Source organism: Panthera tigris, chromosome B3 (genome assembly GCF_018350195.1).
Source record: "Panthera tigris isolate Pti1 chromosome B3, P.tigris_Pti1_mat1.1, whole genome shotgun sequence".
Classification (NCBI taxonomy): Eukaryota; Metazoa; Chordata; class Mammalia; order Carnivora; family Felidae; genus Panthera; species Panthera tigris.
In genome coordinates this window covers 36530148-36550047 of record NC_056665.1, presented here as the reverse complement: position 1 = coordinate 36550047, position 19900 = coordinate 36530148, and the positions used below count along the sequence as shown (strand labels likewise).

The window sequence follows — 19900 nt, the reverse complement described above, 5'->3', positions numbered from 1 at the left end:
CTTTTTTTTTTTTTCCTCTATTTGTGTATTTCTGCTCTAATCTTTATTATTTTCCTTCTTCTGCTGGCTTTGGGCTTTATTTGCTGCTGCTTTTCTAGCTCCTTTAGGCGTACAGTTGGGTTGTGTATTTGGGACCTTTCTTGCTTCTTGAGATAGTCCTGAATTACAATGTATTTCCTCTTAGGATGCCTTTGTTGCATCCTAAAGGGTTTGGACTGTCATGTTTTAATTTTCATTTGCTTCCATGTATTTTTAAATTTCTTCTTTAATTTCCTGATTAACCCATTCATTCTTTAATAAGATGTTCTTAACCTTCAAGTATTTGGGGGCTTTCAATTTTTTTTTCCTGTTGCTGATTTCAAGTTTCCTAGTGTTGTGATCTGAAAATATGCATAGTTATGATCTCAATCTTTTTGTACTTGTTGAGGGCTGTTTTGTGACCCAGTATGTGATTTGTTTTGGAGAATGTTCCATGTGCACTTGAGAATGTGTATTCTGCTGCTTTAGGATGAAAAGTTCTGAATATATCTTTTAAGTCCATCTGGTCCAATGTGTCATTCAGAGCCGTTGTTTTCCTTATTGATTTTCTGCCTAGGTGATCTGTCCATTGACGTAAGTGGAGTGTTAAAGTCACCTACAATTATAGTATTATTATCACTAAGTTTGCTTATGTTTGTGATCAATTGATTTATATATTTGGGTGTTTTAAGTTGGGGGCATAAATATTTATAATTGTTAGCTCTTCTTGATGGATAGACCCCTTAATTATGATATAATGCCCTTCTTCATCTCTTGTTACAGTCTTTGTTTTGAAATCTAGTTTGTCTGATGTAAGTATGGCTGCTCTGGCTTTCTTTGACATCCATTAGCATGAGATGGTTCCCCATCCCCTCACTTTCAGTCTGCAGTTGTTCTCAGGTCTAAAATTAATCTCTTGTAGGCAGCATATTGACAGATCTTGTTTTTTTATCCATTCTGATACCCTGTGTCTTTTGATTGGGGCATTTAGTCCATTTACATTCAGAATGATTATTGAAAGATATGGATTTAGTGCCATTGTGTTACCTGTAGGTTTTGTGTTTGTGGTGATGTCTCTGGTCCTTTGTAGTCTTTGCTGCTTTCCACTCACAGAGTCCCCCTTTGGATCTCTTGCATGGCTGGCTTAGTGGTCATGAACTCCTTTAGTTTTTGTTTGGGAAAGCCTTTATCTATCCTTCTATTCTGAATGACAGCCTTGCTGGATAAATGATTCTTGGATGCATGTTTTTCCTATTCAGCACATTGATTATTTCCTACCATTTCCTTGTGGCCTGCCAAGTTTCAGTGGACAGGTCTCCTACTACCCTTATGTGTCTACCCTTGTAGGTTAAGGACTGTTTGTCCCTAGCTGCTTTCAGAATTCTCTTTATCTTTGTATTTTGCCAGTTTCACTATGATATGTTGTGGGGTTTTTGTTTTTGTTTCATTTTTATTTTGAAGGGAGTTCTCTGTACCTCTTGGACTTGAATGCCTATTTCCATCCACATATTAGGAAAGTTCTCAGCTATAATTTGTTCAAATAAACCCTCTTCCCCTTCCTCTAGCTCTTCTTCTGGAACTCCTCTGATACGGATATTGTTTCGTTTCATGGATTCACTTAGTTCTCCAATTCTCCTCTCATGATCTAGTAATTTCCTTTCCCTCTTGTTTTCAGCTTCATCATTTTCCATGATTTTATCTTCTATTTCACCTATTCTTTCCCCTTCTCTTCCACCCTTGCTGTCACTGTGTCTAGTTTATTTTGTATCTCAGTTACAACATTTCTTAATTCATCAGGACTAGTTCTTAGGTCTTTGATGTCTATAGCAAGGATTCTCTGGTGCCTTCTATGCTTTTTCAAGAGCTGTTAGTCTTATGACTGTTACTCTAAATTCTTTTTCAAATATATTGTTTATGTGTTTTGAGCAATTCTCTGGCTGTGATTTCTTCTTGAATTTTCTTTTGGGGAGAATTCCTCCATTTTGTCATTTTGGCTAAGTTTCTGTCTTTTGTGTTTTTTAAAAGCTTGTTATGTGACCTGCACCTGAGAGTATTACTATATTAAAAAGTGCTCATACCCTGTCCAAGTCCTGGGACTTCAGGAAGTGTTTTTTGTGTATGTTTCATGCATTCTGTTGTTGAGTTTCGGCTGCTCTATCCCACCTCTGCAGAGCTCTTTACTTGCTTATAGTGGTGGAATGTTTGGAACCTTCAACCCGGTGTGCTTTGATTTGTTTGTTGAAGTAACCCTGGAAAAAGAAAAGGAAAAAAAGTGGAGTGGGGGTGGGGGGAAGCCTGATCCCATAAAAAAAGAAAAATTAAAGGGTAAAAAAGAAGACCAAACAGAATAAAAAAACTGTAAGGCTAAATCCAGAGAAAGAGAAAGGAAAATAAAGAAGAAGAAGATAGAGAAAAGGTGGAAAAAGAATAGAATAAAAATTCCTGATCAAAAAAATTATATTTATATATTTATATTTATATTTATAATGTATATAAAATAAGAATTGACCAAAAATAAAAAAAACAAACAAACAGAAACTACGGGCTTGATTCCAAAAGAAAAAAAAAAAAAGAATCTAGAATAATAAGATAAACTAAAATTAAAAAACAAAAACAATTGTCTGTTGGCTGTGCTGGTCTGGAGGAGAGGCTGACTTTGTGTTGGGTCAGTCTTGCTCCAGTAGATAAGCAGTTGCCAGGCACCAAGGGGCAGGGTTTGGTGTAAATTGGTACCACTTCCATTGGGAGCCCACTGTCCTGCTCCCTGAAGTCCCTTCATGTTGGTGTCGAGGAGGAAAATGGCGACACCCAATCTCTCCTCCTCTGACCAGGTGTTGCAAATCATGCCGTTCAGGCAGCCCTCACAGAGTATGGAGGGCCGTCAGCTTGCCCTGTGCCACAGTTCTCCTGTGCCTCTAGGAGCTCAACTGGGATTCAAAATCTGATGTCTTAAATGACCCTGCACTGTGCAGACCCTGTTCTGGAGTAGCACCACTCCGCCCTGCTGATAAAAGGCCTTTGGCTGGCACCTGCAGGGTGTTTTGTCCTTGGGGAGGCAGTAAACCCTCTTCTTACAGTACTCTGGGAAGAGGACTGTTTTCTCCCAGTGTGCCCCTGAGATGGCTACACTCCACTATGCATTCCAGGGCTGGCTCCCTCTTCCCCAGGAGCATGGCAATGGCTTCCAGCTCCGTTTGGAGAAAGTCGCTCACTTTTGTACCTCCAAGTTTTAGCTCCAGAGGCTCCATCCTGCCAAGCTGTCTCCCTCCAACTGTGGAGATCTTGATGTCACTCCACATCCATTTCCTAGGTGCTCCGAGTGATCTGACCTCAATACAGCTGTGTTTGAGGGACAAGGAAAATCCCGGTCCCCTTACTTCTCTGCCATCTTAACCCGTCCTGAAATCAAGCTGTTTCCATGGTTTTCCTCTCTTAAAACTTTAGTCTCAAGGAACTGGGTATATTACTGTATAAGATTTTTAATATTAGCATTTTTATTATTATCATTACATTTTATTGTAATTTTTGTCATACTGTCACTTCTTAGAAGCATAGAATCTTTTTTTCTTTTTTTTTCATTTTTGAGTGTAAGTTTTTTGTGGAAAAAAAATTGTTAGTTAAAACAGTTAATGCATAATACCATTTTAGCTTTACCAATTAGGAAATCTCTCCAGAAACAAATAAAGGTGTAGCCTTTTGGATTTTTATGAACATAGTCATATATATTTGTTCTCTTAAATAGACATTGTAGAAGAAATTATTTGGTTTTTTACACCTCTTAACAATTGGAAGTTTTATGTATACAATTAGATATTTTAATTGATGCTTGATAGTGCATTTGTAAGAACTTGAGACTTCCAAATATTTTAAAAACTCAATTAATTTACAATATATTTGCATAGATAATAGGGCACTAGGTTTTCTTGGGTTTGTTATTCAGTTTCTTTAAAAAAAGAAAAGAAGCCACTTAATTTACATGTTAAAACCATGATTTGCGGTTTAAAATGACTGACTAGAGGTAAAAAAAAAATCACATTTTTTAATTTCTAAAAATTTGTAATATCTCTGGCCACAAAAACCATAGTTTCTCAGGTGAGACAAGGGAACCAGACCACTCCTAACTCTTTGGTAGAAGAAAAAAATCTTATGAATTATACTGTCATATCCATAATCTTAAATTTAAGAAATTTTATGTTAATTTTGTCTCAGTTTAAAGTAATAAAATTTATGGCATGATGAAACTAGGAAATATAGCTTGGTTTATAGAATGTGTTCAATTAGTTACATTACAGTGAAAATAGCATTTATTGATAAGATTAAATTTTATAAACTATTCTTTAAAAATGATATTTTTGTTTTATCTTTGTGTTAATGTCCAGTAACTATAATGCAAAACAGAGTTATAAGCATGACATTTTAAATTCATAATATACATCCAATGAGGTACACAAATCACAGGCCTGAACTAAGTGATAAAATATTACTAGCCTAGACTAGTTTACAAGTATTATATTTTAATACTTGCAATTATTTAAAATCTTGCATAGGAATTTAAGTGACTGGAATTTTCTAAATTACTTACACTTACAAAACTGGGTTTCTCCAGAAAGAACTTATGTAGAGAGAAAGATTATTCATGTAACTACATGAATCATTAGGTTAACCAAATAAGATTCTTGAATATGACAGCTCAAACTGTTTACATTTTTCATCCATCTCATAAAGTGTACTAAAAAAGAACAAGCTTTTTTTAAACTCTAGTACTGTAATGCTGTACTAAGAAGAAATTGTCAGTTAAAACATTAAAATTAAGCAATTAGAACAGAGAATATATCAGACAGTGGTGTATTTAACAACAAAACAGTTTTTAAAATTATACAAAACCCCAAACAAGATAATTTGACCATTCATTAGTTGGAGTGGAATGTAGTCCGATTATACAAAAGCAATTGTAATGTTTAACCTTGTTATTCATTAGTATTTTTATGGTAAGTTTTAATATTAATAAATTGTTATTGACAGAACCAATAATTATGTCAGTTTTAATCAAGATTTCCAGCTAAAAGTAATAGTTGTATGGCTTATTATATTATAAAAAGGAATGCAATTATAATTTAGATAGGGGGTTTAAAATTCAGGTTGGTGTGCCTTAATGTTAAAACTCAGCTGGAAAAGATCAGTAAAAATGAATGTCTGTTCATATATATTTTTTAGTTCTGTTGACTAAAATGGCTTGATAACAATATCACTTCTTAATGTTAGTCTTGATATGTACCTCTAACCCTCAGATTTTTATCTCTAATATTGTTTTCCATGAAAAGAAACTAGGATTCCTTGAAAGGATAGCTGATTTTCATCTTTAGGAAAATAAAGTCTAGACTTGAGGGGTAAGGATGAGAGTGGGGTAGAAGATGGGAGGGAGGCAGGCAGCAGTAACTACCAGAGAACAAACAAGGATACTTTAAAAATTCAGAGGTTCCCTCAAAAGGATACAAGAGACAGCTTACAGTGGCTCCAGCTGACTAAGTTGTGACTATTTGAGCATAAAAAAACAAAATGATAGTTTAAAACTGTTAAAAAAAATCTAAGAGTCATAATGAAACTCAAAAGTGTGAGAACTACTTTTTACTACCTAATATTTTACTCAGGTGAAGTTTATTCAGATATTTAAAAATACTGTTTACGTTTCATTTTATTTATGTGCCCAAGACAGGCAAAAGTGTTTCCTTACACAAAACTAATACAAATCAATGCTTTACAAGATCTTACTTTCTTCCTGTAAAATATTTGTGGACAGACTCATGATTCTTTTGCTACTACCCACCCCCATAGGCTACCCACCAACAGGATTCACATATTAGAAGATATACTGCCATATTGTTTCGGAAGTTAATGAAATGTATTAAGATGGTCCATGCACATGAAGGTGCTCTCTCAACTGATCCTGATAGCTATACCACAACAGGATAAAGAAAACTTGATGCCAAAGTCAAGTGACCTTTTAAATGTGCTTAAAATACATAGAATTATGGGGCACCTGGGTGGCTCAGTCAGTTAGGCATTCAACTCTGGATTTCAGCTCAGGTCTTGATCTCACAGTTTGTGAGTTCAAGCCCCACATTGGTCTCTGTGCTGACGGCGTGAAGCCTCCATGGAATTCTCTATCTCCCTCTCTCTTTACCCCTTCCTAGCTCACATGCACACTCTCTCTTTCAAAAATAAATCAACATTTAAAAAGTAATAAAAAATAGAGAATTGTGCTTTTTCTTTACATTTGTTTGCTTTTTGATGGGTTTAGTAGTTGTTGCTGGTGGCTACTTTAACTCCTCTCCTTGCCCTTCATGGTTCTTAAAAAGAATGGAGTGGATGAAAACATCCCCAAAGACAATGTTAGAAGCCAAGAACTGACACACTAGGCCTAATAATCTTGCTCTGAAAATTTCATTTGTACCATTTAGTCATAGAAGATGAAATGAACAATAAATTGTGTTGCTTACACTTCAGATGAAAAATACCCAATTTTTTAGATTCTTGGCTTTGTGTCTTCATTAAATAAGGACTTAACAATGTATAAAAGGCATTTCAATAAAAATTTAAATGTTGATCAAATATAATAATATATTACGATCCTATTTATATAAATATGTATAATCTTGAATTCTGTTAAAAAATCTATCAGATGGAGGGGTGCCTGAGTGGCTCAGTTGTTAAGCATCCGACTTTGGCTCAGGTCATAATCTCACTGTTCCCGAGTTCGAGCCCCATATCAGGCTCTGTGCTGACAACTCAGAGCCTGGAGGTGTTTCAGATTCTGTGTTTCCATCTCTCTCTGCCCTTCCCCTGTTCATGCTCTGTCTCTCTCTTTCTCTCTCTCAAAAATAAATAAACATTAAAAAATTAAAAAAAAAATCTATTAGATGGCAGTACTCCCCAAATTGATCTACAGATTTGACACAATCCATTTCACAATCTGGCTTGCTTTTTTTGCAGAAATGAACAAGCTGATACTAAAATTCATATGGAATTGGAAGGGACCCAGAGTAGCCATAACAATCCCGAAAAAGAACAAAGTTCAAGGATTCACACTTCCTGATTTCAAAATTTACTATTACAACTGCAGTAATCAAGACAGTGTAGTACTGGCATAAGAATAGACATATAAGTGACAAATTTAATTCAGAGTCCAGAAAGGACCTTTTACATTAATAATGGTCAGTTGCTTTTCAACAAGGATACCAAGACAATTCAGTGGGGAAAAGAATAGCCTTTTCAGCAAATGGTGCTGGGATAACAGCCAAAGGAATGAAGTTGGACTCTTGCCTCAGGCTATATACAAAAGTTAATTCAAGCTAGATCATAGATCTAAATGTAAAAACTAAAACTATAGAACTCTTAGATGAAAATGTAGGTGTAGGTCTTTGTGCCCTTGGATTTGGCAATGGTTTTTTAAGATGTGATATCAAAAGCACAAGTAGCAACAACAAAATAAATAAATTGAACTACATCAAAATTAAAAACTTTTGTGCTGCAAACGATAACCTTAAGAAAATGAAAATACAACTAACAGAGTAGGAGAAAATACTTTCAACTCATATATATGCTAAAGGACTTGTCTCCAGAATATATAACGAATTCTTGCAACTCAATAATAAAAAGACAACCCAATTAAAAAATGGGTAAAATATCATCAGAATACAGATTTATCCAAAGAAGATATATAGGTGGCCAACAGGCATGTGAAAAGATGTCCAATATCATTAGCCGTTAGAAAAATATAAGTCAAAACTCAATGGGATATGACTTAACACTCACAAGGATGGCTGTAATCAAAAGAACAGAGGATGATCTGGAGAAATTGAACCCCTTATATATTGTTGGTGGGAATGCAGCTGCTTTGGCAGTTCTTCGAAGCTTAAACATAGTATCACTATATGACCTAGTAATTCCATTCCTAGACATATGTACAAGAGAAATGAAAACATACATCCACACAAAAGCTTGTATGTGAACATAGCAGCATTACCCATTGTCACTAAAAAGTAGAAAGAAGCCAAATGAGCAGCAACTGATGAATTCATAAATTGTGGTATATGCATACAATGGAATATTATTTGGCCATAAAAAGGAATGAAATACTGATGTGTGCTCCCAAATGGATGAGTCTAGAAAACATTATGCTAAGTGAAAGAAGCCAGTCATAAAAGAATGCATATTATATAATTTCACTTATATTAAACACCAAGAATAGGCAAATCCATAGAGATAGAAAGTAAATTTGTGGTTGCCTAAGGCTGAGGGAAATGGGGAATGGGCATATTTGGGGGATGATGAAAATGTTTTAATGGTTATGGTTGCACAACTGTGACTATACTAAACACCACTGAATTGTATACTTCAAAATATGTAAAAGATAAGTTATGAAGGAATTTTATTCCTAGTAACCCTTAGGGATTTTTAATCCCTAAGATTGTAATTTACTTAAAATTGTGTTAATTCAATGTTACCTTAGAGATTGATAAAATGAATTAAAAGGGGATTAATAGAACTTAAACAAATCTAGTTAAATTTATGTGATCTAAATTTATTCTAGGCCATTTAGTAAGGGCCAGTTTAAGGAAGTGCAGGGAGTTTCTGAAAATTGTAGCTATTTAACTACAATATTTATGATACTGTTGATAAACTTCAGACTTAGAAATTTAGAAAAATATAATTAAAGCTGTATCTTTTATTGTTGTAAAAAAGTGCCTCCTTTGCCTAAAATAAGAGGACTTTTTTTAATGTCCAGATTTTCTCCCTAATAATAATTGGACTGTTAGCTAAAAACCAAAACCAAACTAACAAAAACAAACCAAAAGACAGTCTTTAGACCAGCAGATTTATTTTAAACATAACATGATGTTTAGTTTTCCTCTATAGCATTCTTCTATAGAACTGTTTTAACCTGTTATTATTTCTTTAAGATAAATCACTGGAGGTACAATTAATTTATATACTTACCAGCATTTGGTTCATTTATTCAAGCATTCATTTGACAAATGCTTTTTGACTGTCTGCTATGGCTGTAGGCTCTGGGTATAACAGGATATAGAGAACAAAGTAGACATGGTCACAGCTTTCAAAGAGTTTTCAATATGTAGTAGTTAACAGACATTAAATTTAGATAGTTAAGATGATCTTAAATTCTATAAAGAAAAGATCAGTGTGCTAGAGAGAGACTGATGAAGGATCTGGGATTCATAAAGGAGGTATTGAAGTTACTTTTGTTACTAAGGAAGTAACTATACATACACATGCCAATCCTAGGTTTTATTGTTTTTAAAAAATTTTATCTCCCTGACTGGCAAAATAAAGATTGTTTTCAACGTGCATTTCTTTTATGAACAGTGAACTATAGCAACTTTTCATGCTAATGGGCTTTTTATTCGTTATACTCTCTTCTTCCTTCTTTAAGTGGCCATTCTAGGAGAAGGAATATGTGTTTTGAATATATTATTTGTTGATTGAAGTTTTATATTTCATTGCTTATTTTAAATCATGATTTTATTATTTTCCTCAAAATAAACTCAAAAGTAACTTATTTTTGCTTCTGTGTGAAGTGAATGGATCCTTTTTGCATCATTGACTGTCAGTTCCTATGTATACTTTGTAGTACCAAAACATACCTAATTTGGATCAGTTTTAGACATTTTTCCAAAGAAGACATACAGATGGGCAACAGACACATGAAAAGATGCTCATCATCACTTATCACCAGGGAAATGCAAATCAAAACTACAATGAGATATCACCTCACACCTGTCAGAATGGATAAAATCAACACAAGAAACAACAGGTGTTGGTGAGGATGTGGAGAAAGGAAAACCCTCTTGCACGATTGTGGGAATGCAAACTGATGCAGCCGCTGTGGAAAACTGTGGAGGTTCTTCAAAAAGTTAAAAATATAATCCAGCAATTGCACTATTAGGTATTTACCCAAAGAATACAAAAATATGAATTCAAAGGGATACATGCACCTCAATGCTTATAGCAGCATTATCTACAATAGCCAAACTATGGAAATAGTCCAACTGTCCGTCAATTGATGAATGTATAAAGAAGATGTATAAAGAAGAAGATGTATAAAGAAGAATGTATATACATATATATGTATATATATACACACAATGGAATATTGTTCAGCCATAAAAAGGAATGAAATCTTGCCATTTGCAATGATGTGGATGGAGCTAAACAGTATCACGCTAAGAGAAATAAGTCAGAGAAAGACAGATACTGTATGATTTTGCTCATATGTGGAATTTAGGAAACAAAACAAACAAGCAAGTGGAAAAAAGAGAGAATGGGAAACCAAGAAACAGAGTCTTAACCATATAGAAACAAAATGATGGTTACCAGAGGGGAGGTGGATGGGGGAGAGGGGATGGGTGAAATAGGTGATGGGGATTAAAGAGTACACTCGTTATGATGAGCGCCAGGTATTGATTCTATGGAAGTGTTGAATCACTATATTGTACACCTGAAACGAATATTATACTGTATGTAACTAACTGGAATTAATTAATTTATTTATTGAAAGAGGGAGAGGACATATTCAAGGAGGGGAGGGGCAGAGGTAGGAGAGAGAGAGAGAGAGAGAGAGAGAGAGAGAGAGAGACCCAAGCACCAAGCAGGCTCCATGCCCAGCTCAGGGGCCTGATGCTGAGCTTGATCCCATGACCATGAGATCGTGACCTGAGTTGAAATCAAGAGTCTGACTCCCAACCAACTGAGCCATCCAGGCACCCTGTTAACTAGCTGAAATTTAAATAAAAATAGAACAAAATAAAAATTCAAAAAAAGTAAAAAATTTTGGGATCAGTTCAAATGTTTCCAAGTACATCTTAATATATGAATGGGGTGTATTTTTGTCCAGTTGACAGTAGAGCAAAATTCTGTATATTTTACTTATGTATTGACTGTATTTTCATATTTACATGTATTTTAAAAGAAAGTTGTATTCCTCCAGGATAATTTTATTATCATACTTCTACTTTGCCAGCATCCTTGTGTCATGTTTTTATGACAACATTGTGTAGTTATTATGTGTACCTGCTTTGAAAGAAGGCAGCCTGTTTGAATGCCATTCTTCCCACCTACAAATTGAATATAATCTTAGGCAAATTACTTGTCCTTTCTCAGTATCCTCCTTTTCCTCCTTATAAAAACATTGCTCACATTCAGAGCCCTCAGTGTAGTGCCAGGCACGTAGTAATCCCTCAGTCAGTCAGAGCTATTATGGTCTTTTCAATCACTGTCTTGAAATTTTGCCCTTCAGATTTGGTGCCACTTTTGTTTCCTGCAGTTGTTTTTACCATTTTGTTTAGTTTCCTATTATTCCTGTCATGTGACTCATTCTCCCTTGTACTATTTCAAGAAAAGAAGTACAGATAGTCTCAAGCACAGCTGTGACATCCATATCTATGATTCATGTTAAACTGTAAACCTGCTTTGCAGGGAGCCATCCTGCTTACTAGAGGCACTGGAAAGCAGCATTATGATTTCTCAAGGTGGAAGAGGTTCTTACTTGTCCTCATTTGGAGACATTGCCCTGTTTAGCTGGAACATTACCTGGAGACATTGCTCTGTTTGGCTGGAACATTGACTGGTAAAGAGAGAGGGGGATATTATAAAGCGTGCCAGCGTAAACTACAAGTATCCAAAGTACAAAAACTCAACTTCTAGCAGAGTAGTCTGGTCTTTGTAAGAATGTGAATTTTGTTCCTCTTTCTCATAACTTCTGAAGAAAGAGGAAAAGCAGGTTTTCATAGTGGCCAGGACCATTTGTAGGGATATTGGAGTCTTGACTATCTTTTACTACCTTGCTTGCAAATATCTGTATAAAGATCAAATTGATTTGCAAGAGCAGTCCTGATTAGTAGAACTATGAAGTCACTATGAAGTATGTAGATTTTTTAGTGGGACAAAAGTAGGAGGTGGGAAGTGTGTGGGAGTGGATGGATTTAACAACAGAACAATATGGAGACAAAAGGTACATGAAGAAGGGAAGAAAAGCAAGGTAGAAAGTAGGGTGCTGTATCGTTCAGCAGCCATGAACAGGCTTTTTAATGTTGCCTAAGTAATAGTGTAAAGGGATAATGAGTACTTCAGTTTTTTTTAGGAATCCACTAGCAGTAAGGATGTCCTTTTCCAGTCCTTTGACAATCTCCTTCACCTAATAGTGACTTGGGTGTCCTGTTTACTACTTTGAGAAGGGACAAGCTAAATGATTAAAAATGGAGTGTTTAGCAGCCTACCATCTAATGGCAATGTCTTTTTAAAAGCACTTAGGCCTTTGTTGGCCGCAGATTTTAGATTTGTATGTGAATAGTGGCCCAGAATTGAAAATTTTCCAAAACATATATAAAAAAAATTCATTATGGAGAAATTTAAATATATACACAAGTAGAAATAATGGTATAATAAATCTCCATGTATCTATAACCAAACTCAACTACTAACCCATAATTAATCTTGTTTTATTGATATTCCTTTCCCTCTCATCTTCCTGGTCCCTCTCTCTAACTTCTCAGATTTGAATTTTTTAGAAGCAAATTCCAAACATCATATAATTTCATTAGTAAATATTTCAATATGAAGACTAAATATAAGTACTTAAACACAATAACAATGTTAGTTTCACACCTAAAAAGATAATAATTCCTGAGTATTATCAGATATCTGGCCAATGTTCAAACTTTCCTGATTTTCTCTCTTCAATTTTGTTTGGATGAATTGGGATTCAAATAAGATTCATACATGTAATTCATTGATATGTCTTTTAATTCCATTTTAATGTATATTCTTCTTTCATCTCTGTTTTTCTCCTTGCAATGTAATTGTTAGGAAATTGGATCATATGTCCTATAGTTTCCCACAGTCTAGATTTTCCTGATTATATCCCTATGGCATAGTTTATATCTTCCTTTGTTTGTTGTCCCATGGATTTTCAGTATATTGTTAGTTAGACCTAGAAAAATCGTTAGATTCAGGTTTTGACTGTTTTTGCAAGACTGCTTCATCGGTGGTATTGTATTCTTTCATCAGGAAATAGATAATATCTGATTTTGTATCTTTTGGGGGGTATAAACAATCACTGATATTAATAATCATTGCAAAATGTCATATTCTAAGTGGCTTCTTCATTTATTAGCTAGAATAAGTTTATAAATTGAAAGCTCCCCTCACTTTGAGCTATTTTTCCATATACAGTTGGGTCTGTTTCTATCTTTTCTGTTCTGTTCCATTTATCTGAATATTCATGTGCAGTGCTATACTAGATTTATAACAGAGGCTTTATAATATAATTTCATGTCTATTGGGTCTATCTAGCCCCCATTTTTTGGGCTATTCTCACTCAGTTTTCCTTCCTGATGAACTTTAAAATCCATTTTTCTAACTCCAGGAAATAGTGATATTTTGTTAGAATCATATTAAATGTATACCTTAACAGAGAGAACATGACATCTGAGCATCTTTATGATGTTGAATCTTTTTGTCTAAGAACATGGTATATCTTTCCACTTGCTAAAGCTTGCATTATGTCTTTCAGAAGATTTTATTATATTTCTATATCAGTTTTCTGTGGCTGCTATATTACAAATTACCATGAACTTGGTGTCTCAAAATAGCAGAAATTTATTCTCTCACAGTTTTAGAGGCCATAAGTCTAAAATCAGTTTCACTGAGCCAAAATCAAGGTGTAAGGCAGAGCTGTGTTCCCTCTGCAAGCTCTAAGAGATTTTTTAAATGTTTATCTTTTTGAGAGAGAGAGAGAGAGAGTGAGTGTTAGCAGGGGAGGGGCAGAGAGAGAGGGAGACACAGAATCCAAAGCAGGCTCCAGGCTCCAAGCTGACAGCAGAGAGCCTGATGCGGGGCTTGAACCCACAAACCGTGAGATCATGACCTGAGCTGAAGTCAGATGCTTAACTGACTGAGCCACTCAGGTGCCCCAAGAGATAATATTTTAATTGGCTCTTCTAGCTTCTGGTAGCTGCCAGCATTCTGTGTTTTATGGCCATTTCACTCTATTCTCTGCTTCCTCCTCTATATTACCCTCTTCTTCTTCTGGGTATCAGATCTCTGTCTCTCTCTTATAAAAACATTTGTGATTGGATGTAGAGTTCACCCAGATAATCTAGGATAATCCCCTGTCAAGATCCCTAACTTAATCATATCTGCAAAGACCTTTTTTTCTTATAAGGTAACATTTACAGGTTCCAGAGATGAGGACCTGACCTCTGCATGCCTATATTCAGCCTAATAGAATTACTCCTATAGTTTTGGGCATGTTTTTTTAAATTTATGATTAGATATTTTCTTTCATTATTTGTTATCAAAATAGCATCTTCTTTCTCATCTTTTAACTGGTTTATATTTGTATATCGTTTTTCATAGATTGATTTTATAACTTGCTACTTTACTAAATTCTCTTAGTCCTTGTAGGAGCTTTTCAATGAATTCTTTTGTGTTGTCTGGAAGTATTATTATATCGTTTACACATAAAGATAGTTTAACCTTTTTCTTCCCAATTCTCATGCTTCCAATTATTTTTGTTGTCTAATTACTAATAACCTCCAACACGATGTTAAGTGGTAATGGAAATCTTAGTATCCTGATCTTGTTTCTGTCTTTAGTGGGAAAGGGTCTAAGGTTTTTTATAGATAGGATCCAAGACATATTTTTAATGTTTTTTTTTTTAAGGATTTAAATTTATATTTTAAGCTGAGAAATGTCAGGAGTTTTCTTTATAGAACTTTTAAAGTGTTTTCAAGTATCTGTTTGGTTCCAGGTAGATACAGTATCTTAATTTTATAGTTAAGTAAATGTTCAGAGAAATTAAGTAATTATCTAAGGTCATGATGTTAGAAAGTGGTACCCACAGGACAAAAATAAAAAAAAAAATTTTCACTGCAGTAGGCTACCTATTACTTTAATATTTTCCTCCAGGAAAACTATAGATTCAGGACAATGATTTACATACCCATGAGAATACATAAATAAGTTATTTTCCCTTTTAAAATGTGAGTTTTACTGGTTTACTATATTAAGTGATTGGGTGTGTGTGCTTGTGTGTTTTTAGAGAGTAAGATACTATATACGGAGAAGGCTAGTCCTCTTTAATGACCAACTCTGGTCCCATTTCCTCTCCTCAGAATCAATGTAGTATAAACCCTGACAGTTGTAGTATTTTTCTTTTTTGTAATGCAAAGGCAAGACTTAAGCTTTGATTGTAGAGGCATCTATTTCAAAGAGCCATCCATTTCAAAGACTGCTATCTTGAATAAACACATTGCCAGCAGGCCACCCTGGTTCATTTATTTTAGAGATCTTAATTGATTTTGATAACTGACCTTTTGGGCTACTTGTTTTTTCCTTTCCTGTGCTTCAAATTCATGGTCTTAATGTTTTAAATTCGATAAAGAGTGAACCCTAGGGTCCCCACATTTGACCCCAACAAAAAAAGAACCCCTGTCCCATTTGCACTCTCCACCCCTACCACCCTCTCTCCGGTGCTTTCTAGGGTGCTCTCTCCCTCCCTCTCTTTCTTTCTCTTTCTCCACCCCGTCCACCCCGTCCTCCTCCCCCAGTGTGGCCCCAGGTGTGCTATGCAATTTCAAGATCTTGTAAGTAATAAACTTTTTTCCCCCCAAATTTCCTGATGGTTGTTGCTGAAGGGTGTTTTGCAATTATAGTAAGAACCACAAGGGTCAGTCCAGTGGTCACATTGGTTTGGAAAGGGGACTCTTCTGTGGAAACAGCTGCCCCCACCCCACAATGGCCAAGCCCAGGTGAGTACCACCAGGCATTTCTAGCTGGTAGTCTTACTATAGGTAGGCTGAGACTGACACAAAATAGGCAATAGCTCACAAGAGTTAGGTATGTTAACCTTCTAGTTCCTTTTTAAAAATCCACAATTCACGGACAAAAATGTTTGATACTGTGTCAGTGATTTTAAGAAAATTATTACAAGGTTTGGGGCACCTGGATGGCTCAGTTGGCTAAGGGACAGACTCCTGATCTCAGCTCAGGTCTTGATCTCAGGGTTGTGAGTTCAAGCCCTGCGTTGGGCTCCACACTGGGTGTGGACCTACTTAAAATATATATATAAATATTACAAGGTCATTATCAAAATCTACCTCCTCTTTTTTCCTCACCCATCATCATCATATGGATCTTGAAGTATGCAAGGCTTTTCTAAGCATAACATGAAACACAGAATCTACTTTTAGAGTCAGATCTCCAGACAAGTCTGGTATCTTTCCACTGTCTCTGCCTCACTAAAATGTTCTTATTAAGAAATTTTTAAAATTGAGAAATAAGCTTTCAATTTTGGTTAAATATCCATCTGGTCTCTCTAAGTTGCAACAGAAGAGTTAAGGAAGAGAGGAAAAACATGTAAATATAAAGCTTTTTTTTTTTTTTTTTTTTTACTGTTTTGTGCTTGCCGAAGTGCTGAATAGAAGTGCCTTCTGAACAGAAAGTTTGTTATTTCATTTTGCCTGAAGAGGGAGGGTTTAGGTATGAGTTATGCATGACAGTTTGGTAAAAAGTGACTTACTTTCTTCAATTAAGCCATTTATATATATGATAGTGGCAAAATGATTTCAAAATGACATGTATAAAATCCCAGCACTTAAAATTAAAAGCTGTTTTAAGAAAAGGGGAGTTGAGCAGAATTTCAGAATATCTTATTCAATTATCTTTTTTGTTTTCCATGTTGGAAATGAGAAGCTTCATCAACCACTCAGATGCTGCAAAATACCAGTATAAATAGAACTGCCATTTTTGAACTAGAGTGTATTATACTAAGTGAAATAAGTCAGTCAGAGAAAGACAAATACCGTAATTTCACTCATGTGTGGAATTTAAGAAACAAAACAGATGATCATAGGGGAAGGGAAGGAAAAATAAGATAAAAACAGAGAGGGAGGCAAACCATAAGACTCTTAAATACAGAGAGCAAACTGAGGGTTGCTGGAGGAGAGGTGGGTGGGGGGATGGGCTAAATGGGTGATGGGCATTAAGGAGGTCACTTGTTGGGATGAGCACTGGGCGTTATATGTAAGTGATGAATCACTGGGTTCTACTCCTGAAACTAATACTACACTGTATATTAATTACCTTGAATTAAAAAAAAACCAAAAACTGCCATTTTGTGTTAAGAGTGAAATGTTGATGGTTTAGAGCAGGAATTGGCAAACGTTTTCTGTGAAGGGCCAGATAGTAAGTATTTTCAGTATTTGTATACCATATGGTCTCTATTGCAACTACTCAATTCTATTGTTGCAACCCAAAGCAGCCATAGATAATACATAAACAAATGGACGAGACTGGCTGGATTACAAGAAAACTTGATTTATAAAAACAGTTAGGTGGATATGACCCACAGGCTGTAGTTAGAGCTTTGCTGGGTTGAGGGCAGTTGGATACTGGTAAATGTTCGACAAATGATTTTTTGGAGAGACTAGTAAACCCAGATTTATAGCATTTGCCCATTTATATGATGTAAATACTCCCACCATCGTTGGTTTCAAGCTATGTATTTGACATTACTGAACAGGGACATAGAAAGAGATATAGAGTAGTACACTATTGCAAGCATTTCTGCCATACAGCTATGCAAGATGTAAATAACCTCAAGACCATAGATAATAGTAAAATGACATAAAAATAAGAAGTGATGAATTTTGAATATTTATTACCTTTATTTCTGATACAATATATCTAATTGCAAATTAAAATAATTTTTAAGAGTGTCTATGTTTAACATTTGGCTTACAAAATTCCTAAAAATTTAATAATTGGCTCTAGTGAGCCAGTATGAGGCAATTCCAACACACCACTTCTAGAGATTATAATCAGGAATTTTGTTTTAATAAACTGCCTACAGAATCATAAGTTATATGGGAGGTAGGAGCGAAAAAATATAGAGAATTGTGTTAATACGCAACTTTTACACTAACCTTGTTCATCTGTTTAACAATCTGAAAAAATAATTTTGTTTATATAAGTGAGAGTTGACTGAGTCAAAAGTGCTTTATTTCTTGGTTCTTTATCTCAACTTTTAAGTGATAATATATGAAGTAAATTTAGGTCAGTAGATTCTGTCAATATGTCAATATGTAATACTAAGTGTTACCATTTGATTTTTTTCCCCTTAAGGTATAACTGTGACGCCTGATGAAGAACAAAACTTAAATCATTATGTAGAAGTTTTACAGAACCTAATACTAAGTGTTCCTACTAGGGAGCCAGGTCGTGAGGAAAAATCAAAGTCTCCAAATAATGCTCATTCTATAGGACCAAAGTTATCAAGATTTAAGGAGATAATTACACATGGAGACACTTCAACTGAAAATGATGTTTTAATGAATCCTGTCAGTGAAGAAACCACAACTTCTCCTACTGGAGGCTTCACAATGCCAGGAAGGAAGGAAAAATCTACTGAAAGTACAGCATTCTGGTCAATTAAACCAAATAATGTTTCGGTTGTTTTACATGCCGATGAACCTTATATTATTAAAGAGCCAGAGCCAGAGCCAGATTCAGAAGTAAGATCCACTGAGGCGCCAAAGCCATTGCCAAATGTTACTAAATCATCCACAAGTCCAGATGTCACCCCTTTAATTAGGAGCACTGACATGGATACTGTCACAGAACCAGAAGATGTTCCTCAGCTCTCAGGCGAATATACAGTGGGAACACTTGAAACAATAACATTTGGAAGACACCCACAGATTTTGAATAATGAAGACATTTTGAAAAAAATTTCAGATATTAGTTCACAGGTGCGGCAGGCACCTCTTGTTGAAAGCCTCAAGCCAGAATACAGAGAGGACATTCGAGCCTCTAGAGAGCACCTAAAACGAAGCCTTGCTTTAGCAGAAGCAGCAGAACATAAATTACAAAAAATGTATAGATCCCAGTTCTTACCACTTGGCCGAAGCAGTAGTGAAATTGATGACATTGAAACTGTAATTAACATGCTGTACAATTCTAGGTCTAAATTATCTGAATATTTGGATATTAAATATGTTCCACCAGAGATGAGAGAAAAGGCTACTACAGTCTTCAATACATTGAAAAAAATATTATGTGTAAGTCAACTAGAAACTCAAAACCTTATTAGGAAGTTATTAAACAATAATATAAAAATGTTGCACCTACTTGATATTCCATGACAAAAATTGATTGAAACAAACTATGCATTCACTTCACAGAAGAAATAAGCACATTAGTGATTCACAAGTTGTATAACAAAATATTTTCTACTGTTCAATGTGCCAACATCTCTACATGTCATATGTTCTAAAATATTCTCATGTGCACTAAAGCCTAATAATTTAAAATAAAATTTTGGTTCAGGAGTTCGTAGTTTTTTTTCCTCATTAATTAACTTAAAAAATTATGAAGATCTAATCTTTAAAATGTTTAAGCTTTGATTTTACTTGAATAGATTAAATTCACTTGTTTTATTGAAAGTCAAGAGACTGTGTGCAATCTGTATGTAGCCTGTTTTAAATAATTGAATATAAATGTAAGATTTTAGTACATATGGTCTTTATTACTCTTTCAGAGAAACTGAGAGTTTTCAGTCTGAATAGCAAAGTTGGAACTTGAATCAGAACTTTTATTTGTATATATGTCTGCCTCCTTTCAAAGGTGGATGGTATATGAAGATACAACCCTTTTTCTTTGTTAGTAAGTACTTCTGGAATATCAGTGAGTGACTGTAATTTGGGTTTATAACGTAGTCATTCTCACTTCCTCCTTTTGTTTGTTTCTATACATTTATATTGAAGCTTTGCAAATCTTTTGTTCGGAGTATGACTAATGAAATTAA

The 19900-nt window shown here is 34.9% G+C and overlaps 1 protein-coding gene across 1 annotated transcript in view; it reads left to right on the top strand.

Annotated features, from left to right (window-relative positions):
• The window catches only part of SPESP1 (sperm equatorial segment protein 1), a 32753-nt gene extending 13329 nt beyond the window's left edge, over positions 1-19424 (top strand). Inside the window, exon 2 of the mRNA XM_007084550.3 lies at positions 18220-19424. Within this exon, the coding sequence (XP_007084612.2) occupies positions 18220-19238 (1019 nt within the window). The 3' untranslated portion in view covers positions 19239-19424. The remainder of the gene's footprint in view (positions 1-18219) is intronic.
• Positions 19425-19900: the final 476 nt, after the last annotated feature.